Genomic DNA, 27,854 nt, shown 5'->3' on the forward strand with positions numbered 1-27,854 from the left:
AGAAACCGTTGAATAGAATTTTAATTAGTGAAATATCAGAAAGAAGTAACCCCGTTAAGATTTAAACTGATTAAAAATTATTGAGGCTTGATAAATATTTAAATTCAGTAACCTAAGTTCCCGGTTGAAATACTTTAAGCTGTAATAAACTTTGTTGTTTCTATAATAAAGCTTCAAATTTGCTTTGATTACCTTGGTGACTGATTCCTCCGAGGGTTGTCTGTCCTTCAGCCATGTGTAAGTCATTGGTTTTCTCCAAAAGCCTCGCATTTGAGGGATACAGATCCACCAGATCTGACAGTCTGAGCAACAAATTTTTGCTTAAAACTGAGCTGGAACTGAACGAGAGAGGAAAAAAATGCCCATGCATTAAGTGTGTAACAACTTGACATAAAATATTTGCGTTTATATGCTCTTTGCGTATCTTTAAAAATGATATTCAAATACAATGGAGTGGTAGTTTAAATTACCACAACAATATATTGCAATAATACATCTTATATAAACGAACATTTCCAAACTAATTTGATGCTTATGATACTTTTGCAAAACTTAAAGTTAAATCTGAATGCTATGCCTAAAAATGTATTAAAAGAAACAAAGGAAGTATTAGAAAAATTACAAGGTACAGTTTCTTTATTAGGGAAGAAAGAGTAAAGCGCAGTGTTTTTAACAGACTTTAAAAAACTTTCATATCTTCATTTTGTTATACTCCTATATTATTAGTTTATATATCAAAAATGCAGCATAATAGCAGTTTAGATTTATTACCGCTAAAAATATAAATAACATTTCATTAACAAAAAATAAAAAAGTTCTCATAGATGAAATAAAATCAGTTACATACTGCGATACAACCTAACAGTAGCTTATATTTTATCAGCCTGTGGTCCAATAACATAGTAAACTTTACATTTCTTGTAATTAAAATCTAAAACTTTAAACTAATTTTTTTAATGAACGGAAAAATAAAACAAAGCAGTAGAAAAAGTTCGATTAAAATACTCAATTTTACTTATACGGGTTTTTTTTCTGCATATTTTGAATAGCAGTAGACAAAGTAATTTAAATAAATACATTTGTGCATAAAAAGTAAAATAAGAAATAACAACGTTAAATCTCATTTATTTTGCATTGAAAAAGGTGTGCATTGTAAAGCTGAAGCACGTGTCAGCAGTAAACAGAAATTTGTGCTATTTGACGTTATTATTTCTATTTTAGTAAAAAATTTCAGCTAAAAATGCTTGTAGCAGAAAAAAAAGTCTTAAATTACTACTAATCTTCATCTAGCAGATTTTAATATCATTACATTAAAATTTGAAAAATAGTATTGCGGCTATATGTATATAAACTCCTTTACATAATTAATTACTGCATAAAAACATCTACGTCTAAGATAACATTAAAAATGCATTGAATTAACATCGAAAGCATAGACCATTTTACTTAAACATAATTTCCATTGAACGTAACTGAGCTTAATAATATTATTATATACTTGTAAAAAGTTCGTTCTTTAATTAAAACATGTTTTGTTACTTAGTCTGCAGCGAAGGCAAAAACAAATTAAAATTTATCTCAGCAGAAACATGGAAAATTGCAATGTCTCGCTTAATTAGAAAAATTTAATTTGCCTCCCGAAATGATAAATGTCCTCATCTTAACACCAGTAGAACATATTCACCATATGCTTTAATTAAATTCCACAAATGTGAACTGTGATCAGGTACTGGGGTGCAGTGTAGGTTTTGATTACGTATGCTCAGGATGGATGAATTGATTCTGAGACTTTCTTGGGGGGAATCGTAAATATCTTAAGATCGCAGCGAATTATTAAGGTTTTAATTTCACTTAATGGTAGTGATACTTATTGGGATGTTTTTACTTTTCCTTGAAAATTTCAGAAAAGTGGGAAATATGGACTAATTACGCATTTTTTTTAACCCACATGATTGATAAAGCTTAATTTTTTTAGTATCTTAATGTCAGATAATGAATTAAGTTTTTAATGATTATGCTTATAATGTTGTAATACTTGAAAATGTATTTTGGTTTTAAGTTTAAGTTTAATCACGTTACATTTAATTTAGTAGTTGTTTTACTATCTGATTCTGAGGTGTTATGTTTTGTTTGATTGGCACTTTATTAACAGATATTTTAAAATAGCGATAAATTTGTTAGTTACAGTAAAATGGTCCAACTGTGGGCCACTTTTCGATATGTTTAATGAAAATTCCATGTGCATCTTTGATTTAGAAATTTGAGCACTTTAGCAATGTTAGCTATACATCTCATTTTTCGAATGAAATGTTTAAAAAAAAATCTAAATTGGAGAGAAGAGGCAGGGGAGTTTTTCCCCCGTGGCCCATAGTTAAACCCCTACGGGATACAACTATGCCACCTCATTTCAAACCAGAAAACACATTGAAAACTTGATCTATTCTGTGGTCAACTGTTGACTGAGATTACACGTTGTCCTCTGCTTGCAACCGTATAAAGAATTTGTTTAGTCCATCATTTACTCTTTTTTTTCCATTTTTTAAAGACTTAATCATCACTTGTCGTCTCGAGTGATTGTAAAGTTTAACACAATAAACGTAGGTAACGTTCTTTGTTATCTGCCTAGGCTTTGACATAGAATTATTTGCGAACTAGATAAAACTCACCAACTAAAGTCTAGGTATCTATACTTCGGTTTCAGAAAATACGTAGCTCTGACAAACTTTAAACAAGATCAAAAAAAAAAAAAAAAAAATTTTGAAAACCTGAAATGCGAAATTCCATTTCTTATTCCAAATCTCATCAAAATAAATAATTTTAAAAAATTATCTCAGTTTGTATTTGTTCGGGATTTCAGTCAGCATCTTCTAAAAAAACTCCTAGGAGTCCGGGCGATAGGGCGACCCTTAAGCTTTCTTCTGTCTTTTCTTGCCCATATTTGCAATAAATAACACAAAATATGACGAAAGCATCCCTACAGAGAAGAAAATGAAGCTCCAAGCCACTAAAATTCGTGTATAATAGGTGGCCTATTGTTGCGCCCTGACATCCCCATTTTCGATAAATGTTGAGATCTTGTGAAAGCTATGAAACATTTTAAGCCAATAAGCGGCTTAATTTGTAACTGGCAAATTAGTAAAGCAAATCTGAACTTAACAGATCTTGAAAAAAAGTATAAGTGGTCTGCTCAAAGGAGACTTTTGACTCTTAAATAAGTGAGTCGAATCACGCACTAAGAAAGACTAAGTTATCTAAGGTATACGAAAACAACGGCAATCTCTGATAAAGCGTATTTAGCTACCTAAATGGTAACACTACCTAGTGATTTTTTTGAAGCTCGTAAATTCGAAAAAGAGGCCACTAAAGAGCAAAATCATCGACATGGCAACGGTGGCTCATTGTTGCTCTCTAGGCACAAAGTTGTACGGTTTTACGGTGTATGTTATGAAAAACGAATTTATTTAATCTTTCTTTAAATGTTTAAAGAGGTTTATCAGTACCTAAAGTTAAATTTGACATTATGTTTAAATGTTTCCAAGTATCATGTCATTGTTCTTTGGAAAAATCTAGTCAGCACAGAGGAAGCCGTTTAACTGATTCAGTGTTTAATTGAATAAGCCACTTTATTGAATCAAATCGTCAAAAACAGAGCAAAATCCAACTTTATTGATTTCCCAACTTTTTTTTAAATCAACCTCATTGTTGAATCGTGAAGAAACGTGATTCATATCAGCGGCGGTCAATGTAGTCTTACGTTTTATTGGCAGTTGTGTATGGAATTGAGTTTATTTGAACAAAACCACAAATTTTAACGATTAAGTTACATTGTCTTTCATTTACTTTATTTTAGCGAGTAATTATAAGAAAATATTGTATAAATAATACGTTTAGCATAAAAAAATCGGTGCAATTTTATTTGGTACAGAAAACAAAACAACAACTAAGAAATGAAATTTTACATGCATGCTTTACAATTTCAATGCGTGGCGTTTAAAAAGAGAAAACACATTTATTTCCCTGAAAAACAATAAATATACTAATCACTCTCATCATTTTCTACTCTTCCATATTAATTAATTCTTTACGCTAAATCAGACTTATATTGCGAGTTTTAGTTGATTGATAGATGCATGCTTGAGTTACTTACCATGAACTGTCAATTTCACTACTGTACTTAGTGGTGATCAAACACCATTGCTATATAGTATAAATTATACGTTTAGCATAAAAAAATCTGTGCAATTTTATTTGATGCAAAAAAAAGTAAAAAATGAAATTTTACTAAAGCATGCTTTACAGTTTCAATGCAGTGTCGTGTAAAAAGAGAAAACACATTTATTTCCCTCAAAAACAATAAATATACTAAACACTCTCATCATTTTCTATCCTTTCATATTAATTAATTCTTTACGCTAAAGGAGACTTATAAGTGTAAGTTTTAGTTGATCGGTAGATCCATGCTTGAGTTACTTACCATGGACTGTCAATTTCACTACTGTACTTAACGGTGATCCAACACCATTGCTTGCTTCGCACATGTAACGACCATCATCTTCTTGCTCAACATCTCGGATGACCAGCGAACCATTCACCAAAGTTTGCACATGGGAGCCACTAATCACCGTGCGGTAATCACTGCTCTCCTCTGCATTATTAATAAACAAATCTGGCATCAGTTTCCAGGCAACACACGTAATTCTCTTAATGTTCATTAAACGCAATATTCTAGAGTAGGTGATTTTTGTTTCTTTCCGGAGAAAGCTGAAGCATTACAAAGATACAAGGTCTAATATTATCTAATTAGATATATAGTTTAGTTAAATTTTTGCAAAGTGCGAAACTTAGTATTTTTTTTAATTTAGTTCTAGGATTAATTTGGCGTTCTATTTTAATTTTAAAAATGCATATTACATCGGGTTTAGTTTGTAAAATATCACAGTATATGATCAATATATAGTAAAAATTTTATTTAGTAAATAAATCGTTCTCCGATTAGAATGCTAGACTTTTGTAAAGGTCTTGGAATCGAGTTTCTGTAAGGTTAGAAAAAAAACCCTCTAAAAAACGCTAAGATAAACGTGGTTTAATAATACATTGGTTTTTATAACATTTTTTTTCTTTTGTAAAATGTGTTTTTCTTTTCCTAATTGCATATTTTATTAATTTTTCCGCTCATTTTTCAGTGTTTCGATGCACCCCTTAATAGAATAGCGAAAACTTTATCAGATTGTTTCAAGAATTACTCATTGCGCTATACTTTTTCTTTTGAAAACTAGTTATTATTATTGTTTTTGTTTGTTTTGGTTGGCGATAGTATAAAATATTATCAACAAGCACAAATAGCGTTTTTATGAATGCGGAAGGTTTTACTTATATTGGCAAATTTTGAAACCAATAATGTTAGAGACTTACTTTTTTCAAAAAATAGATTTTAAAATAATATTTATAAAAATAAAATAATGTAGTTTTGGCCTTATTTTCAAATGTTTAAAATTCGAATAAAATCCGTCGTGGTTAGTTAGGTTGTTTATGTTTTTCATATTACTTTGCTAAATTTTCAAGAATTAGAAACAGTTAAAACTTAAATACACAGCATTTTAAACAATGAAAATGTAAAAAGAAATATTAGTTTCACAACCAGTACACTACTTGCTATAAATTAGTTTGTAACGAGAGGGTAATGCAAACAATCATTAAAAATAATCTACTTATAGTTGTGAAAAACCTCACCTGAATGCTTTAACTAGACAAATCAGATGCTAATCACAGAATTACGTTGCCGCCACGTGAGGTTTGCCTCAACAAGTTATCATTTAAAAACATGAATGAAAGTCTTATTGTATACTTTCTTTTATGCCGTTGACTAAAACAAATTTAAAAATCAACATGGTGTGGTATTCCCCCACACCATGTATATATTCATTTATAAAATCAAATGACACATTTATGAGCTAGGTACTATTATTTTGCAGTATTAAAACATCATAACTGTTAAGTAATGAATATAAGTAAGGGAATGTGAGGCAAAGTGAAATAGCTAAGATAACTTTTTCAAAATAAAACAATTGAAAATTTGTTTTGAAAATAACAGTACATAAGGAAAGAACAATGTATTTTATAATAAAATTTCATTAAAGCATTATTTTTATTTTTGGCAGTAAGTTTGTTTTATTAAAAAAAAAAAAAGTGGAAAATTTTCACCTTTTTTTTCAAAAGGCAAAGTGAAAAATGATTTTTTTTTCATTAAATAAAATATTTCTTATTCGATTTAAACAATATTTTATTACTAAAGGAAAAATTAAATAAAAGGATGAATGCATAAATGAGCGATAAGAAAGCAATATAACTAATAAATAAATAAATAAATAAATTTATATTTGAAGGTAAAGAAATGAGTGAATAACATATTAAATGAACGAATGAATAAATGAATTATAAAAACAAGGAATGTGAATAAATTCATTAATAAATAAATACGTAAGTGATTAAGTAAATGAGAGAATGAGTAAACGAAATGACATATATTTTTTTGGCCCATCCACATTGCCCCTCATGCACTTGACGAATTGAGCAAAATGTTTGAAATGCAAGTAAGCTTAATATTCACTAAATAAATACTGCACCGAACACTCAGTTAATATTTAAAATTCTGAAAACAAAAAGTTTAAAATTTTAAAACAACAACAATAATTTTTGACATACAACAAAATATTACAATCTGAGAATCCATTTTTTTCAACTGCTTGTATTATCATATGTTTTGAACCTCAGGGGTATATTTTTCTTGATTGGAATAGAGTAAATGCCTTACTTCATACTTAAAATAATACCAGATAGGTGGCACTAGAAGCAGAATAAATATTTTACCACTTCACATTGCCCCGCTATTTCACTATGCCCCACATTCCCTACATGTTTTTTTTCTCCAAAAACTAGTAGAGCAATAATGAAACGTGTTTTTGAGTATAACGAAATCGCTTCTGACAAACAGAGTATGTCTATTATTACTATTTTAACCTTTTTAACTATTTCTAAGAATAAAATTATGTCAAATACGTACTTGAAAGTTATGGGCAAAGTCTATTGAAACTATATACGAACCAATACTGAGAAATATTTCCTTAAAACGATAAAGATTAAGAAATTCAGTATACAATTTCGACATCAATATCATCCAATATATATTTTATGCGCATAACTAAACAACCTGTATCTTTGTTGATGTCTTTACCATTATTATTTTTTCAAATCTCTTCTACACAAAAAAAACCTTTTGTGATAGAAAATTACACGATGCCATAAAAACACGATTTTGCTTTCTGCTTCCTTTACGGAACGTCATTTACAACGGCTATTTTCTCATCACTCTTCAAACCCAGCGGCGACGTTTTGGGAAGATCGAAAACATGTGCCAATGATGCATTGTCAGGAGTAGATTTTTACATGGAGTGACTTATCTTTTCCCCAACGGGCAGATTATAAATCGTTTTTCGCTTTAGTGGCCATAAGGTAATGTTAAATGTACTGTGAGGTACAAAGGCTTTGAGCGCATAAATTCATTTTTAAATACACTGATAAGGTTACGGCAAATTGGAAATGCAGTGCATTTAACGATGTTTCTAAACATGTAAGTAAATTTAATTTTTTATCTATAATTTTATCAGCTATTTCTTTTGAAGATTTTTTTTACCTTTATTTCATTTAAAGGCTTTGAAGAAAGAAACCCCAAAACTGCCACGCTGTTAATGACATGTAGTACATCGAATCCGGTGCTAAGTGTTTCGGCATCCAGAATTGGGATTTAGAGCAAAAATTAAGATAAAATATTATTTTTTTCAAAAATGCTTATTTGGTGTTGAAATAAAACAAATAATAATATAAACTAATTTGAATTTTGATATCTTGAATTCTGAATAGGTTTTCCGCAATCACGAGTGTGTGTTTGGAGGCACCTGTGTGTGCATGTAGACGTATGTGTTTTTGTCTGTGAGCAGATTTTTGTGTGCGTGTATGTGTGTGTTACTGCAGGTGCATATGTGTTTAGGGGCATGTGTGTATATGTAGGCGTGTGTGAATCTGTAGCTGTTCGTGTGCAAGCATCTCTGTCTCTGTGCGTGTAGGCGTGTGTCTTCAAGAATACTTGACGTTAAGCTTAACTCAATGAAATACTACTCGTCCATGCTATGACACTTTGCTCCGTATTTGTGCAGATAAATTCTGTCGAAAAAATAAAATCAAAGGAAATCAAAACAGTCAAATGAGAACAATAAGCAATTCGTGATTGCTTTATAATATGGCATAGCTGTGGTATTTGTACTTACGTAACGAACAGATCACTTAAAGGTTTGGAAACTTTTTGTTCTAAAACTTGATTTTGATACTTCTATTTTATGGAGTTGCAGATAGTTTTTTTCTGCACAACAACAACTGATTCCCATATCATTAAACGTAGTATTTTTAGTTGAAAAATGAGTTTGTGTGTGGTTATGGTTACCAGAACAAGACACCAACGTGATAGCCACTGATAATTTGGGGTGTTACATAATTTCTTTAAATATTTTTATTTGAATATGTGTGTCATGTTTTCAAATGTTAAACTCACACTACCAGCCATTTAGTAGACTTGTATTATGTCCATTCTTCAGCGATTAAAATTTGTTTCTCGTGTCATGACTGAACGTATTTTTTATTTTCAGAGCTATACTTAAAATTATGTTTTAACAACAATGAGAAGATAACCTCAAACCTAAACCTGAGAAATTTATTAGCCATGTGACTGAAAATTTTTTGACTGTCCTGTCATCTAGCGGAAAATAAATACTTGACATTCGCACATAAAGGGGAAAGAAAATTCCGTTTTGAATCTTATTGAGCCTTATGGTTGCAATTTCACAAATCTATGCAAATATGTTTAATACAGGAATCAAACTACAACTTCTCCAATTGCTATTTTCTGGATTCAATTCAACCACTCCAAAATAGGGACAATCCCAAATGGTTGATATGAATGGGATCTCTCGTCTTGGTGTAAACCTAGGTTGTATGGTACGATAGTCTTCTTTACATTACTAGTTAGTGTGCATTGTTAGTTAATTTTGAATTTATGGAAAGACTTTATTATACTTGTTATATAATTAAGAAATCACAAAAGTTAGCTTACTGCAGTTTTGGCTGCCCAGAAATCTACTACTACAATTCTGTGACCTAAACAAGTTTTATTTTTTGAACAATTGAATAATTTAATGTAATGTTTATGTTTTAACGGGAAAAGTGAAACGTTTTCTCAAATGCTTAATACCTCTTTAACGTGCTCATATATCTAAAAGTTTACCATTTGAATCAACTATCATAAACAATTCTCACCTTCGTTTTTCTTCCAAATTACTCTCGGTTCAGGTCTTCCATCAGCTGTACAGTCTAATATGACCAGGCCGCCGATAGGCACAAATTGGTCGTTCGGCTCAATTTTCCATCTTGGTGGAGCTTTTTGAAATCATAAAATAAGATTAATTAGATTACAATGTATACCAGCAGTCGTACATTCTCATATAATAACCTTAAAACTTTACTGGCGATTGAAATATGAAAAATTAAAGCTTTGTCTTTCAGCTTCATGATATTTATACTGTTACAGTTACCATCAGACATTCCAGCTAAAGCAGTAGCCATCGTGGATGAATAGACTTATGTGTGTGAGTTCGTTTTTTCCCCGCTAAACACCATACCATTCCTACTTTTACCACATTTAGTAGGTACAATTGCCACTGCTTGTTTTTTAACTTTTAAAACACGTTTATAAGCTACAGTTGGTTTAATGTCAATAAAAATATATGATTAATAATTTAACAGGATTCGTTTCATTTAAAAACAAAAACGTAACAAAATACATAGAAATATTTTTCCATTATTGCTATTTATGTGTTCTCGAAAGATATCTACGACCCGCTAATGTTGCGTTGACGCAACAGTTATTAAGAATAATCAAAAAAGTTACTATAAAACTAATTTTGTACGATTGCTGTTTTGGATTTAAGAATAACATTAGAACCCTGTTAAAAAAATTTGCCTTAAAAATTTATTTTTATGTACAATAAAAATTGTTGTTCTCGCATCCTATTTTATTTTATTTTTTTTTTTGCTTAAATTTGCGATCTAGTTTCTTTCAGAAAAAATAAAAATAAAAGAAATTTAGGTTTAAATATGAAATACCTTTAGTCAAGGTTACTTTTTTTCGGAACATTCCTCAAAGAAATTGCTTCTGTGAGGGAGGAGGGGCTAGTGTGTTGAGGTAACGTCAGGGAAAAAGGGGTAGGCTGGAGGATTGTCTCAACTGCCTTCCGGGTAGAAATGCAATTTATTTATATTATGTACGTTTTGACTGTGGAAGCGCTTTTTTTTTCGAATCCGCTTTTTGAAATGCCCAAAACAAGATAAATTACTGTGGAGGATGCATTGGAATAGATTTTCGAAAAAAACTCAGTTAATGAAACTAATAGTCGACCCTGCTTAACCCGTTCGCACCCAGCGTCACGCGGACGCTACGCAACAATTCCTCTCTTATCAGCCTAGCGGCACGTATCCGCTACGCGCTCTGATCGACGCTGACGTCCCAGCGTCACATATACGCTTTCTCGAAATGGAACGATTGAATTGAATATTTAAACGATAATAGATGGCGCTGAATGGCTATAACTTTGATCATATTCGAGTCACATGGTATTTGACCTTCATGTACACGCTTTAGTTTCTTATTTGGACCTCTCAATGGGATAGATTTTTTTTTAATGCAAACAACAGTGAATCACTGCTCTGCGCATACGATTTATGAGGTCTCAATTGCTCTTGTTTATATCTTTGCTTCTCTTTTTTTTTGTTGCGAGTAATTGAAAGAGATATACATCTAGCTGAATAAATTATGGGGGAGGGGGAGGAAAGTTAAAATATTTTTGCGTATGTGTTCCAGACTTTTGGGATTCCCCGTTCGATGAGAGTACAGGAATGATTTCAAGCGGCACTGAAGTTTATGATTATTTTTGAATCCTTTCTGATATTGTTCTTTATATATTCTTTTTTATTTGGAGACTGGAACATTGCAATAAAAATGGTTAGCGAAATGAGTGAAAGGGAATGTTTTCGAGAGAATTATGCAGCAATTTTGAGACTTGTGGCGTGGGAATTTAACTAGTTTAAATTCGTTGACCTAAGTTGTTTTAATTAAAATAACATAAGGAACATATTTTTTTTTGCTACATTTCTTTTTCTTTGATTGCACACTCACGATGTCTAACTCTATTTTTGTTTTTGTGCACATATTATTTATCTTTGTACACATAGTTAAAGTTTTCGTATTCTACTTGTTTCACTCCCTTCTAATAATGTAATAGTCTTTATATTATTAATTAGTAATCAGTAGTACATTGTTTAAGCAAATTTAAAATTTCAAGTCATTATTTTGAAATGCTGATTTTATATGAATATTTTTGTTCAGTTAGGCTTAACTGCTGTAAATGCTCGGGCCGATGACGGCGTTCCATTTCGGAACGTTCGGTCCCGTAGCAGCGCTTCGTTTTCCATGCGCTGGTCCTCAAGGGGTTAATGGAGTAGTAATTTTCCACAAAAAGTTATTCTAATAAGCGGAATATTCCATTAAACGGTATTGAAATAATAGACATCAGCGGTTTGGTACATTGGAAATGCATAACATTTAGCAGGATATATATATATATATATATATATATATATATATATATATATTTTTTTTTTTTTTTTTTTTCTTACCGATATTCTAATAAGCGGACTTGATTTTATTGTTGTCCCTACAGAAATAACAGAAGCTAGTGACGAAGAAGATGGCAATGACAACATTTTAAATAATGATAATGAAGTTTTACCAAAGAGATACTGCTGTTTAAAGTGATGTTCAAGCCAAAAAAAAAGTTTGATCGTTCCAAATCCTGTCGTAAAAAAGCTAAAAAACGAAAAACAGAAGTATTGCGATGGGAAAAAAAAACAGGAATCAATTCATAGGTATAAACCAACAAATGAAGAACAGTGTGGATATTTTCAATCTTTTTTTTTTTTTGACTTTGATGTTTTATGGCATCTTGTTGAACAAATGAATTTATACGCCCAGCAAAAAAAAAAAAAAAAATCCCAGAATTCAAAGCAACAGAAAGCATTTTGAGAAGATTCACCAGAATATTTTTGCTAACTGAGCTAATACTCGCTACTCCAGAAACCAGAGGAAAAAGGTTTTAGTTCTTCAGCCTCATATCGTTGAGCAATTTAAGTTCAAATTAGGTGGTGGCAAATATTCTTAAATTATATTGAAATTCCATTAAGAAATGCTCGGAAATTTTCAAGATTATGTAAAGAAAAAAAAAGTCACTATAGGATTTTAAAATGGGTGGTTGCACTTCATTTTTACAGACTCTCTATGATAGTGACATAAAGTCCATCTATAGGAGGGGTTAACAAATTCAGCTCACCAATGGGGACATTTAACCGTAACGTTTACAGGCATTACCACAGACAAACTATTTACCACTGCAATGTTTGTAACGTTGCTCTTAATCACGACTACAGCGAAGCCTATCATATATAACTATACTGCTCAAAAAATTAGAGGAGCTCATGATTTTAACAAAATTGAGAAAAACATTATTCCGAAAACTAATTTCCAATACAGCCTGCATATTTTCAGTAAACATGAGAGTAAAACGTAAACTTTGGAAGCAAATCAATGTTTCTGTCGTAGAAAAGCAGAAAAAGGCTACAAGTTCAGAAATCGTGATTTAACAGAAGCTCATTTTTTCACTGTCTGAGCGGTAAAATTCAACCGTTCATTTTTTTTTGATTGGAAAATGCCACGACACCACAATTTACCGGATTCTATGGCTTGACGTTTTACCGGGGGACTGGAATCCGGGTATGCACAAAGAATTGTGGCAGATGATGTTGGAGAGGCATACATTTATGTTCGTTTCACTGTTCTAGAGGAAAAGAAAACCCAGTCAAATGTTTTCTGCTTCTTTTTTGCAGTATTGCATCTTAATACACATGTAAACTCCAGTTTATGCCTTTGCAAGGTTGCCTCACAAAGGTTTCTTCACTTTGGTGTGATTGCTCCTTTGTTCCTCTACTTGTTTTGAGCAGTGTGTAATAAATCAATTTTTTTCTTAAATTAAAAATTTCTAAAGTGCATTTTTGTGCTTTTTTTTCTATAAATTTCAGTTTCTTCTAAAATTTTCTGTACATTTCAGAATCATAACACAGATAATAAAAGTTTCCAGTGTATAAAACGCATTGAAACTGTAGAATAATTTCTGATAAAACTATTCAGCTTTCATACTCTTTTTTCGCTGACGTTGCGTCAACGTAACACCCTTTTTCAGTCCTTTATTTCTAAAGCTAGTGCAATTATGTTCTGTTAAAGGATATTACTATTGCATGGGTTCAGAATTTTAACTTTTGTGATTCTTATCCAAAACAAATAACGATTTTGATTTTTGACGGTTAACGGGTTAAACTTTAAAATGATGGTCTAATATGTCGTACAAGCGCAATTACATAAATTGGTGTTTTAATTACTCTAAAATAGGAAGAAAATGCAAGCACTCAGCATGGGTGTAGTTGGATACGTCATAAATAAGGTTGCGTATTTATTCGAAAAACTTCACAATGCACATTTCTTTAAAAAACGCTACTCTTATTATTTGCAGTGTTCAGTATTCATTACTATGAGAATGCAAGTGCATTTAATGCAAGAGCAGCAAATGGAAATGCTAGATTAATAATAAATTGAACACAATGGTTAAACAATTTCACGACTAAATTCACAAACAATATAATTGGCTATTAATCGTCATGAATAAAAATATAGTCAGTCTTTATTTGAAGAAATAAGAAAATTTGTTTAAAAAAAATTCATAAGCAATTTTATGAAAATTGGACTGTTTTTCCTATGCTTTAAATTTGCCATTTAATCGTGCGAATACTCTACAGTTGTCATTGTTATTGAAATCTACCTCTATACATAGATGCATTTCAATAATAATCCACAATGATTCTATTTGCATGCTTTATTTCAAAGTTTTGGATTCAATTCATGTGCTGAATTTGAGATTATTGTTTAATTTGTGCAATTCATGTGATTGTATTGTCCGAATGGTTGCTAAAATTACGTATTTGTCGTAGATTGAATGATTCAATCAATCCAATGTCACTTACCGCTGACAGAGAGTGGCACGGAGTAATTGACTGTGGCAGCGTCGTTGTAAGCGACGCACGTAAACGTCCCACTGTGTTCTTGACGCAAGGACTTGAAGATTAGTGTGGACACAAAGTCATCGATCATTTCCAGCGATATTCCAGTCTCCAGAGATAAAGGTATTCCATCTTTTAACCATGATATTCGAATGGGAGGGTCTCCTGTTGGTACGCTGCAAGACACACTCGCCCTCATACCTTCTTGTGGGTTTTTGGGAAAGCTGAATGGAGTTATTCCAGGTGGAACTAAAAGAAACAACCATTTTGTTAATATATGGTCAAAAATGAGAACGCATTTTTATTGGATTAATCAGTTAATAAATATAAAAGTAAACATTATCATTTTATTTTACATAGATATATATTTCATAATATTCATTTAGAGATTCCGAGGCAGATGGGGTATTAGACTGAATATATGCTGTGAAAATACAAAAGGGGGTTTCAGAAAGCTGCAAATGTTTCTATGAACCTATCATAAATCACGAGTGAAAAGTAGAAAAAATAATGTTTTCTATATTTATTCATATTTCAGTGACAATGTAAGGGTTTAACTTAAGTTTTCTTTGGTTGTGTCTGTTTGTTTATTCCCAAAACTCACATTAAAATACTACGTCATCTTAACTACCTATTTTCATATATAAATTACGTATACGTTTTTTAGTCTACTTTCTGTAAAATTAAACAAGGAAAAAACATAAAAGAAGGCTTAATGCATCCAAAAAATATTGTAAAAAAAATGTCAAAAACAAATAAAATAATTAAATAGACAACAAAAGATTATAAATTAGAAAGAAAGTTTTGAAATGTTGAAAATGTATTTAGGTCTATCTGTCTGCCCCCCCCTCTCTCTCCTAATAAAATTTGGGTGAATATTCCAATTCGAGTAAACTTTCTTTTTGTGTAAAAGATTTTGGCGAGAACACCTCATACCCATATTTCACTTTTTGGTTTGAACATTTTTTCATATAATGTTGAATAGTTCTAAGAAAAAGTTTAACATTAGCCCTATTTCTTTTACTAGATGGATATTATTCAAGCACATTTCTTTTTAAAAAACTCTTGATAAAGAACATGCGTATTTTTTTATATATATTTAATTTTGATTTAGCTATTTTAGAGGCATTTTTTGAGCAATTAAAATGTTTTTTAACATTAACGCCTAAAGTTGAATTTAAAAAATTTCTTTTAAGTTCTGTTAAGTTTTCCGTTATTGCTCGTAGTGCTAATTTAAACTGATAACTGGGTACTCAAAAGGTCAATTCGATGTAATATTTAAATTGCAATTCAGCTCTTTTATCTACGTGCGCATATGCAATTAAAAACTTAGCATACAGGAAAAAAATATTTAGAATCATTTTTGATGGTAAGATTTTAATTGCTCTCCGACGGATCAAAATCATTTGCATGACATTGACCTGACAAAATTTGCATTATAACTGTATGAAATGAGAAATATTTACATTAGAAACATTGTCAATGTATCGAACAGATAAAATCGTGAAATTTATCATGCAGTCTGCTGTGGCTTCATTACAGTACAAGAAAAAAAATTGCACAGCATATAGGTTGGAAAGTAATATGAATAGTTATTTCAAAAATTACTTGAAAACACATTTCGAAAAGTCATATTCCCTTAAAGAGTTTCCTTAACTAATGTTTGCATATTTAATTTGACTTTTGTTTTTACAATATTATCGTCAAAACATTAAATTCACAAAATAAATAAATAATAAAAATATTAACTTAAATCTTTATGGTACATAAATTGAATGAAATCAGGCAATCACTAGGATCATATACATGAATAATTATTTGTCAGTTAATTATTTCTGCATTAAAAATAAACTATTCTCAAATTAAGCAAATTGGTTTTTAATACACACATTACAGTCGCAAAAAAATGTCTTTCCAATAAACAAACCTCAACAGAAAATAAACTGCCCAAGCTAACGTGGTGTTTAAGAGAAATAAATGTACATACCCAACGCAATTCCTTTCACCATCAGATATACATAAGAATTAGGAGATTATTTGCATATGCGTGAACCGTAAATCTTAAAGAACGATAAAACGTCACACACAAATGCATATTGGGAAAAGAATAATGCAAAATTCTCAGCAGAAGGGAAAAAATACAATAAGACATAATAATAAAATAAATGGCTTCTTTCCGATCTCAGAGATAGCTGCCTTAATGTTACAGTGGGGACATGATAATGCTGCAATTTCACGCCCGCGCTTCGTAAATGACCGTTGAATTCTGCTTTTATTACTGAAAAAGAAATACCAAGAAATGACATATGGATGAGTAGATACAGCTAGATGCCATAAAAAATTTCGTGGATGTTTGCAGAGGCTTTATATTTACTGTGTTTTAAGCGCTCGGAGTGTGAAACGGTAGTGGGGAAAAAGTGTTGAAATAGCGTGATACATACGTGATCTTTCTCTGTTTTTTAAGTATCGATTTTCTTTGGAAATTAGTAGGTTTTGGGAAAAAAATAGGTTTAGAATAGGCAGTATAAAAGTTCTTTGATTTTTTTTGTTTGTTACTTTTGTATGTTTTGAAAAACCTGAGTTGCTCTAAGCTATTTAATAGCGTTCTTTACTGTCCAACGTTAAGGAAATCTTTACTTTCTCCCATGTTTCATTGCGTAGGTTCTGTTATAAGTATGCTGTTAAAGTGCATATGTTTCCAACCGTATTCAGGTACATATTTTACAACAGCTATACTTAACTTAAACCCCAACTATTACAATTATGTTCTGTTCAGCACAATGTTTTCTAAACTTGACAGTATTCCGCTTTGTACCGTATTCAGGTACATATTTTACAACAGCTATACTTGATTTAAGCCCCAACTATTACAATTATTTTCTGTACAGCACAATGTTTTCTAAGCTTTACTATATTCCGCTTTGAGCTACTCAAATTGTACCGTACTTTTAAAACTGTGTATATAACTATATAGAAAATTCTCTTTCAAACTAAAAGTAACGAATATGTATGTATAGATATACCTAATTTTTAATATTTACTATGCTTTGATTTATGAGAAAGACATATTCAAGTTTCTCATTATTAGAGCCATTCTACACTAAAACTATTGTAGAGAATGTACAAGTTTTCCTGCAGCAATATTTGTTATTTATATGTTATTCAATGTGCTTAAAATTTCAGTGCTTTTTCTAGCGCGTTGCATTTGTTTTTAGAAGTGTGCTAGTGGAAACTACTAAAAAATTTGTGAACCAAAATCCATCTTTTCAACTTACTAAAAATTTCAATTTCAATTGGATTTTAGTACAACTAGCGAATAACTAGTTTGTATTGAAAAAAATAATGTTTTTTTTTCTTGAATAAATTGATCACACTATCTTTATTCAAACCAGTTCCAAAGAGAAAAAATGTGTGTTTGTACTCTGGTTAGACGTAAACGGTTACAGCGTTGATGTATCACCTTTCATTCAAATATCCTAAAAACGTAAAGTAGCACTATAAACGTTTTCTCAATTTATTTTAAGAAATACATACGAATAAAAAGCACACTCTCGAGTACTAAACACAACATTTTTTATTTATATTAGAAGTTTCTGACCGATATTATAAAACCCTTTCTTTACTCTTCATGTTATTCTACCCGAATCCATCCCGACGAACCTACATCTACGTTTCTTAAGAAAGTTCTTGGAATAACAAGGCTATGCATGAAATTTAAATTACGGATGGAACGTTATATGAAAAAAGATCACGGAATTGAATTAAAAAATCCTTCTTCGAAAAGTCAGCTTTTTAGTTTGTGTGTTGTATAGTTATTTATACAGATCACTGGATCATAATTAAATGCAAGAGAAAAGCATAGACAAGCGATACAATGAGTGGTCTAACGTTTCACAACGAGGGAAAAAATCGTAACATTGTGAAACCTTTCAAACAAATAAAAAAAGGAAGTAAACTGAGTAATGATCGATCTAACTCAAACTCAATTGCCTCGATAGAAAGAAACTTTTAATAAAACGCTTTTAGTACTTTAAACAAAAATAAATTGAAAACCAGTTTTTTTTCTGGGTGAATCCGGGCGGAGATTCAAGGAAATGTGTGGGTTATAGAAATGAAACTTAACGCAAAGGACGCAGAATAACTCGAAAAACCTACATTGAAGCATTACAAAAATATGCATAAAAGAAGGAGGAATGAGTTCTTGGATTGTAAGATGATGCATTACGCAAAATTAAATCTTGAATTTAAAACTATGGATTTATTATAAATCCTATAATCAACTAAAACGGATAAGTTAGGCTTCACAAACTATAGTTTCCTTAAATGTTTCTGAGCACAACACTGCCCAAAATGGCTTAAAAGTATTTTTACTTTGGAAGCTCATTGTTTTTATGCCATTTTCGAATGTTTACAAAAATATAAATGCAAAAATACACAAAATTAACATTTCTGCTAATACATACGCTTTCTAATCACAATTGATATTTTTAAGAATTTAAAATAAAGTGCCTTGCTGCTCAATGAAAGGTATCACAAAACAGCTTTAAAGTCTGTTTACTGATGATTGATAAATTTAAGTCTGAGTGTCTATCATAATCAATTTGAAGAATAATTAGTTTAAAAAAAAGCACTTTTGTTCCGAGTTTAAGCTGAAAACAATTACAACTGTTTTATTTTATGATTATGTGCAATTTTTCGGTAACCTTATTAGTTTACCTTTTGCCACAATATTTTCAATTATACATTGGTTCATCAAATCATCTAGTCGATTTCATTTTTGAAAAACACACTGAATAATTTTGGTTTTGAAATAAAAACAAAAGTCATTTATTTTGCATTCGAAAATATCACTCATTCAACGCTTTACAAATAAATGTTGGTCAATTTGCATACAATGTAAAAAAAAATAAAAACGTGTTCTAAAAATTTATTCTTATTGATCAATATTTCTTTCATGACATCAAGAATATTTCCCACAATGATAATCTAAGAGGATAAAACAGACAAAACGAATCTGTCTTTAAGAAGATCATTTGCTATTACCCTAACGAAGAAAAAAGTGAAATAACAGGCTCGACTAATGATTAACGTTTTCCAATAGACTTTTATGTTTTCAAGAAGGGTTGATGGTTTTGCTAAAATTTCCTTTTATAGCCGTACTAAACATAATTTTTCTGATAAATACGGATGTATTCCTTTTGATGGATCGAACCTTTTATTATCGATATACTTGCATTTTGGTGGGTTGTGATTGTTAATTGAAGTTTTTTCATCGAATGATGTTACTTTTTTTTGTAAACTGCGAAACGATTTGCGAGATTTCCTTTCGAAGTTTTTTTTACTTGAGATGAATAATTATATGATGAAGAATAAAGTTAATTTTCTCACATGATTTGGTAGTAAAACATAAACGGGTAAAGTAAAAAAGTCTGCCGAACGTTTTTAATTTTTTTTTTCATATTTTAAAATTTACTTTGATTTAAAAATGCATCGAGCTATAATTTCATGCGTTATATTGCTTCTTTAAAAATATATTACTTTTCACACTGTTACAATATTTAAATCTATTTCTTGAAAATATACAAGCTTACTCAGAATGTAATAAAACAAGAAGTACATTTTAATTAATTTTTCGTGCTTGTAATCGATTAATAAGTCGACTATATTTTCATTCGCATGATCAACATTGTTGATATTAAGGTATTAAATAAAACTAAGTTTTTAGAAGCTTTTTCATTTCAACATAGAAAATCATTGAACCCAAGGGTAACTAACTTTAAAATTGCTCCGATATCTTTTGCATGATTGATTTTCGGGGAATATATACAATTTAATGTTAGGAAATGATAGATTCGCATATTATTTATTGGATAATTTATTGTTGAAAAATGTCCAGTTTTAAGTTTGTAATTAAAAAAACCTTCTAAAACTTCAAAGTATTATTTATTGGCTGAAAAGCATAATTCAAAGAATCATGTTCAAGTAATATTTGATTTGAATGCCAACTGTTTAAGTTTTAAAAACCTTGGACATTAATAATGGAAAGAAAAAAATCTTATTTTCCAGATAAAACACATTTGGGAGTTTCCAAGGTAACAGACGAAACTGAGAGTTGCTTTTGTTCTGCCACACATATTAAAGCATTTTAACACATTTAATACGAAATTCGTAATAAAGTCATTATGCGCATCTGAATTTTCAGACCGTTCTAGCACATTCAACACGCAGCTATTGCGTAGGTTTACTACAGTGTATCTGAAGCTAGTCCATATTTCACTTTTTAAGAAATGTGGGGTTCTTATTTCTTTCAGTTTTTTTTTCTTTCTGTTCCTTATGTTTGTAGTAGGCTGCTTTGCACACTTGAATGATTTTTTAAATTTACATCAACATTTTCCAGGGTGTTTTACCAAGTCTTTTATCACTCTGAGAGCAACAATTGTGTCTAAACTCATGTTCGGTTTGTCACCTAGTCACAATTCTTTTGTTAAACCTCTCTTCTTGGAAGTTTGGCCTTGAGGGAAAGTCAGTACAGCCTTAACAATATTGGTCAAATTAGGGTAGTGCAGCTTTTTATCTTTCAAGTTAAAGATGAAATTACAATAGTTATTGAAGGGGTTATATGCTACAATCTTAGGAATATCTTCGTCATTGATGAACATTAGGGTGTATCCAAAAAAAGAAAAAAGGAAAATGTTTGAAATATCTTTAACAACGCCAACATGTGCCGAGTTGCGTCTGAAATTGTGAACGAGCACTTACGTACTAGGCTGAATCGAGAAATATTTTTTCGAAAATTCGTAATTTCATGATAATAAAACATTGCACCTATGGCTCCATATGTACCACGAAAAGTTTATCCAAATTAAAAAATATTAAGGTTTACAGCAGGAGGCCTTTCTTCAAAAAATTGATTTTTTCTGCTTCTTTTTTAAAAAAATACACATTAATTTATATTAAAAATCATTATTTATTAGCAAACACATATTAAAATCAACATTTGCAAATGAATTATATAAAAAAAAAAATATGTATTTAAAATGAAAAATTTAACTGAAACATGACAAACCCATATTTTTGAGTACTATGTGGAATATTTAAATATTGCATGCCAGTAAAATCTCCTACTTAACGCTAATTACCTACTTTATCGTTTAGTCTTCAGCTTTATAATTTCTGAAAATTTTCCCTATGTTTAAAAAAAACATATAGAAAAAATATTAGTTTTTTGAAGATAATTATAAATTTATGCAGGATATTTTTATATTTTTAAACTCGAATAAATATTTTTGTGGTACATTTGGGGCTATCAGGGCAACGTTTTATAAACATGAAATTTCAAATATTTTATTGAATTTAAGTCAAGTAAATTTTCACCAGTCTTCCTTTTAAAAGCTTCACTTTTAAGGAAGCAGGGAATAACTTTCAATGAAAAATCACATAACTCGTTATGCATAATGTGTAGAATTTTTGTGGTGTACCAAAAATATAGGATTTATAGGAAATCTAGGATGGTTTTTGACCTTTTTTGAAAATTATAGGATTTATAGGAAATATAGGACAACTTTGATCCCTGCATTTCTAATTGGGCAATTAAAAACTGATAATTTATTAAAATGCATCAATAACCCCAATTCACTCCGAACTATTTCAACTTCTCAAGCGTCAACTTGTTTCTGAGCGGAACATAAATCACTCTGAAAGAGAGAGAGAGACTATAAGCAACGGCTTACCAAGAACTTTGAGATAGACGTCAACGGAAGCCTTGATACCTTCATCACTTTCTACCTGGCAGCGGTATTTGCCTTCGTCTTCGACACCGTCTAACCCTTGGATGAGCAGAGTTCCATTAGTGAACACCTTCTGGCGTCTTCCCAAAGGAAGTTGCCGGTTGCCTGTAAAGAAGTAAGAAGCTCGATCGGTCTAAAAACTATGATAGATGATGGTGGCGACTTAAATGATTTGGTCACCATTTTTCTTTCCTTGCTTGTCTCTTTTGTTCCACGAAAGACACACAGATAAGGAGTCATTTTTGTGAGATATAGGTAATAAATTGTTTGGAGAGTGAAAAATAAGTTTTAAAATATATTCGATCTTAGAAATAGTACTTTTGAGGTCGGAAATTTCTGATTTTATAACGTACAATGCAATAATGACACGATAGTTTACACCTGTGGTAGGCAGGATCATATTTTTAAAAAACAAACATCATCGATTTGTTCTGATGTGGAACATAAGTGATGTTAAGATATTCTGTGTTCAATTATATCCAGTTTCTGCAAAGCTATCGGCAAACAATAACTGAAACTTCTCAATGGTTTCGAAAACTCTAAATTAAAATTTTTAAACAGAATGTTTTAATAAATATTTTTTTATGATCTTCATTTTATTTCGATTAAATAGTTCCGGGATTTGGTTTTAACTGAATTACAAATAAGAAGAAAAAAAACATCCGAATTAAAATTTAGCAGATTTTTATGTCAGCCGGGTTAAAAGACGAAACTGACTGTTAAAGATAGAAAATCTTTCAATTTCATTAGCTAAAATCACCACTAAAATTGGAAACATTAAACAAAATATTGGATGATTTTTTTCTCGTAAACACCTCTCTCTAGGTTATATAAAACTACAAATTTGAAGAAGGGATTTAAAACAAAGCGTCTAATTTTATTAAATGTGGAACATTTGTAAGTTGCAATTTACAGCCTCTAATACTTATAGGACAACATGCACCATCTTTTCTCCCTTGCGCATGTTTTAAATGGAAATCACGAAAATAATTCTTTCATGCAATTAGTAGGACATTTAACATTCTAGTAGGGCATTAAACATTTTTCTGCTGAACAAATCTTTTTAAAAACCCTTTTTTAAAATCAATTTCTTTAAATTAATGCATTTTGAAAAGTAATAAGAGCTATGCGTTTATCAGATAATATTATGTCTATGCATGATATTATCTGAAAATAATACCTACCATATTCTTGCGGAAATATCTTCTTCCAGAATTATAATAAGAAAAGCATTTTTCACTCGCAAATTATTTATATAGAATTATTGTGATGACCGAATAGTACAATATAGCTAATCGAAAACTAATTTGAAGTAAGAGATATAATATGAGAGAGTTAATTCATATGAGGCAGTGAGAAGTAAAGGGATGTAAGTGCCAAAACTAAAATTTTGGAAATCTGTACGAATAGTAGGGGAATTTCTCCTCTACCTCGGAGCAGGAGATGGTACTTATAAGTCTGGTGGGTGCTACTATACAGCATGATTAAAAAACAAAACAAAGAAAGCCTACTAGGATTTGAACTTGAAACGTGTTTTATAAGAAACTTTATGAAAGTTAACTTAACTTAAATCTCTTTGTTTCTCACTGACTCATATACGTTTTACAGAAATTAGTATGTTTTGTCCTCTCCAATAGTTCTAGCAAAACTAAGGAGTTTCATTCTCTTTAATGAGCCTTTCATTTTATGGTCGTTATTTTTTTTTTTTTTTTTTTGCCTGTAAATTTAACTCGATCATTGGAAGGTCTCCATTCCTTTAACACTAAATAGATAAGCACTAAATACTTCAAGCTTAGTAAAAACCATACTAACTGGTCTTTTGACGGGTTAGTGATCTGTTTAATGCTAATAACATTAGAGATCATATCTATGTAAGATTTACTCACGTGCAGTGAAAATGATTTTTTATGGATTAATAATACGCTTCGAAGATAAGTCAACAAAAATTAAGAAAATATGGCAGTAAAAAGTTAATCAAAACCATTTTATTTACGCTTAGAAATTGACTAAATAAATCAAATTTAGTTCATTTTTTAACACAACTATCGGTGGCCAAAAGACATACGCTTTTCGTTCTAAAATTCTCCTTTGCCGTCCAAGCATGACTGAAAATTTTATATGATAAAGAATAATATAAAATAAAATTTTTGTGATTCCAAAATGAAACAAAATGTATCTTAGATAACATCTGATACCGTCTTATAAATATTTTCGATGTTAAAAAAATAAAAATAAATAATAATGAAAAAAGGGAGGGGGGGGGGCAGAAGAACAAAAACAAAATTGAACAAAAAAGAAAACAGTGCATTAGTTTATTAACAAAGAGATCATGTGCTTCCAAGTGCAATATGAGGCACAACGAGAAGCAAAGGGATGTAAGTGGCAAAATTAAAAATTTGGAGATAACCAGTTCACATGGTAGGTGAACCTCTCTTCTGTCTTGGGGCAGGAGATGATACTAGTAGCTCTGGTAGTTGCTGCTATACAGCATGATTTAGAGAAGATTTTCAATGAAACCCTACCTAGGATGTTATCTTTAAACACGTCTAACTTAAAACTTGAAAATGTCCACTTACATCCCTATACTTCTCACTGCCTCACATGGTTGCACGCCAAAACAAAATGAACAATAGTTTTGGATGTACATTTTTCGGTAAAACAGAAAATATTAGCAGTAAAATTTTCAAAAAAAAAAAAAAAAAAAGAAGAAGAGAGAGATAGTTTTAATCTATAAGAGAAAACTATGAAATCAATGCTAAACAGGCATGAACTGACAATACCCAGTGGCTTGAGCTCTGCTTAAATTGGATGATATTTCAAATTTTTGTTAAGCAAAAAATGCGGTACAGGTTTATGGAACAATATAGCTTGATTATTTTCCATTAGTCCTGTGAACCACTGTACTCCTAAAACCATACGCAAATGAGTAACTAAAATAATTTCAGCATGAAGGCGATACGTATGGTTCAAGGAAATCATTTGTCAGCAAAGATCTGGCCTCTGAGCAAAAAAGAACACAAACTACTCACAAGCGTTTCTTTAAAAACAAATGAGGATGAGGTGGTACTTCAGCATATTTTTGACAGACGAGGTTTGCATATAAATCTAATAAGTGAGTAAGCAAATAAAATATTTAATTTTTCTTTTATTTGCGAACTGTTACTTCGCAATTTGCGTCATAAAAGCGCCACCTAGAGGCAAAATTTTGATTTTTTAAAAGAAATCTTTTTCGCATGATCTGTATGAAGTATAATTGCAGTTTTCTTCGAATCCGTTCATTATCACCGGTTTAAAGAGCCTCTGAGTACTGTCATTTTAATTTTAAACACCCTGTGTAAGTAAAAATCAAAGAGCCGTCTAACTGAAATGAAGGTACATGCGGTGAAATATTCTAAACCGAAGTGTGAATTGTACTATTAGAACATAGACACAATGTTCCAAACAGTTAATCCTTAAAAAGAACGTCCGTTTTCTTTTTAGGAGATCGTACGGCACCGTTCATTTAGGAATCGGTGTTTTAGATCCGCTTATTCATGTCCGACGCATCCCTTTACTCCGAGGAAAAAATGAATCTGTAAATTGGTTCAGAAATCGGTCAAACGTAAAGCCAGAACCATTTCCAGAACTAATTTTAATGGATGGATTTTTTTAGTCATGAAAAATAATTAATACATTTCAGTGTACACAAACTTACCTTTCATCCATCGAATAGAGTGAATCGGATAGCCTGATATAGGGCAATGTATAATAAGTATTTCACTGGCCACTGCAGTTATGTTTCTGATGGGACGAATGGAAGGAGGTCCACGAATGTGGACAATTGAAGAAAATGCATCAACTCCGTATTCATTCACAGCACGGCACTCATATTGCCCTCCATCTGGCACTTCAATTCTAAGAAAATAAAAATAAAACAAGCATTTAGACAATTTGAAAAAAAAACAGAAGAAAACTTTTAATAGTTTTTTTTTCCTAAAAAGAAATATCTCAAGGGAACTTCATTGATTAAAGAGTGTGTACAAACATGGTCCTACTACGATTTTATCGGATATCTTTACATTCACGAACTCACTTATATTGCATTAAATAAGGGATTCCTCGTACTCCCGAAACACGTGAATGCAAAAATCTACAACTTTGTGCAATTATATGTCGTTATTTCTCGTTTTACTTTTCAAGCGCAAAAGTATTTATTCAACTTTAATGGTCCTACTGTTTTAATACACTATTATTTAATAAAATATGGCTGTAAAAATTTGTATTTTCTTACTCATACTTTGTTAGAAATGTAGCAAGATATAGGCTTTTGTTAGAGATAGTAACTTTATCATACTTTATCAATGTATATAAACGTACAAACTTTTAATATACATTGAAGCCCAGTTCATTCGTTTTTGAAGGGACTGAATGTAAAACGCGTATTAATGAAAAAAAACTTATAACAGGTTTGCGTTAATTCGAATCATGCTGTGCACGGACCAATTTAAAAATAACTTATAATTGATTAAAACGTTTTAGAGAGAAACGTATAAACGGTTCATCACTATATTTGTACGTTTAGAACATTATATCATACTTAATATAAAAAAAAAACCTTAAATTTCAAAAACAGATAATTCCTTTTTTACAAAAGAGTATAGCATCATTTCTAAGTCAAATAATAAGAAACAAAGGCGTTTGGAACATTTGACATACGATTTTTTACTTCATCTGTGTTTCGTTTAGTCCTACTCATTATTTTCCAATTATTTTTAGGTTTATATGTATTACACCAATTACATATACCTATATATCACATCACATATATCCTAAATTCTCTTTGGGCCTGAAGGCTCGATGAAATTTTCCAAAACACCGACCGAATTAAGGATTTGATTGATATACTTTTTTAAAGTACGATAATCAGCTTTCATTAAAACAAAGAAGCTTACTAAAAAATAAACGAGGACAGAGGGAGGTAATTTATGAAATAAGAAAAAGAAATGAAATGGATTGAATGAAAGAAATCGAAAAGAAATGAATGGATGGAATGAAACGGATTCATCAACAAGGTACTGATGTGCTCAGCTCTTATATATTTTTATGTTATTGTAACTAAAGGTTTTTCAAAAGTAGTTAATACGTCTCAAAATATGGTTCAAAGTTTCTTTAAAAATTTAACAGTTCAGCTTATGCAGGTTTTGAATCTAAATATAGGAGGCAAATGGTATGAGAGTAAACATGTTTTGGTGCTGTGAACTTCGTATCATTCATGTTTTATATTTTTTAATGAACTTTTTCAAATGCTACAGTATTGTAACTTCAAGCGTTTCGCATATGATAATTGGGTAATTTTTTTCAAGTTTTGTATAAGAAAAAGGAAGTCGAAATAAAACGTAGACATAGAAAAAGGACTCATGAATTCAGAATATCATATTTTTCTATTCCACAGTAACTAAGGAGTTTTTGGAAGCAGAAAATAAGGCTCAAAGTATGGTTCAACGTTTCTTAAAATTTTGTGTAGTTCATCTTATGCAGTTTTTCAAGCTGATTATAGGTTATAAAAATTGTTTAAATTTAAACGTGCTTTGACAGAGCGAACTAAATAATAATTGTTAATTATAGGGGAGACGGGTACCAATTCATGCAAAGTTATGTTGAAACAAAGGCTTTAATTCATGAAAATGATACTGATTTACCCCTCGTAAAAGGGAAAAAGTCTTTTTTTCTTCTTTTTTCTTCACAGTTATTCTAAGAAATCGCTTCACTTGTACCAAAGCAACTCTTTTTAGTTTGTTTTCAACTCACGTATTGGTTTTACAT

General features: G+C 30.7%; 1 protein-coding gene across 1 annotated transcript in view; it reads right to left on the minus strand.

Annotated features, from left to right (window-relative positions):
• The window catches only part of LOC129222891 (uncharacterized), a 201,676-nt gene that overhangs the window by 85,571 nt on the left and 88,251 nt on the right, over positions 1 to 27,854 (minus strand). The window contains 7 exon segments of the mRNA XM_054857455.1: positions 193 to 254; positions 257 to 327; positions 4,471 to 4,645; positions 9,364 to 9,483; positions 14,230 to 14,514; positions 21,996 to 22,157; positions 25,747 to 25,946. Of these exon segments, the coding sequence (XP_054713430.1) occupies positions 193 to 254; positions 257 to 327; positions 4,471 to 4,645; positions 9,364 to 9,483; positions 14,230 to 14,514; positions 21,996 to 22,157; positions 25,747 to 25,946 (1,075 nt within the window).

Source organism: Uloborus diversus, chromosome 5, assembly GCF_026930045.1.
Source record: "Uloborus diversus isolate 005 chromosome 5, Udiv.v.3.1, whole genome shotgun sequence".
In the NCBI taxonomy this organism is placed as follows: Eukaryota; Metazoa; Arthropoda; class Arachnida; order Araneae; family Uloboridae; genus Uloborus; species Uloborus diversus.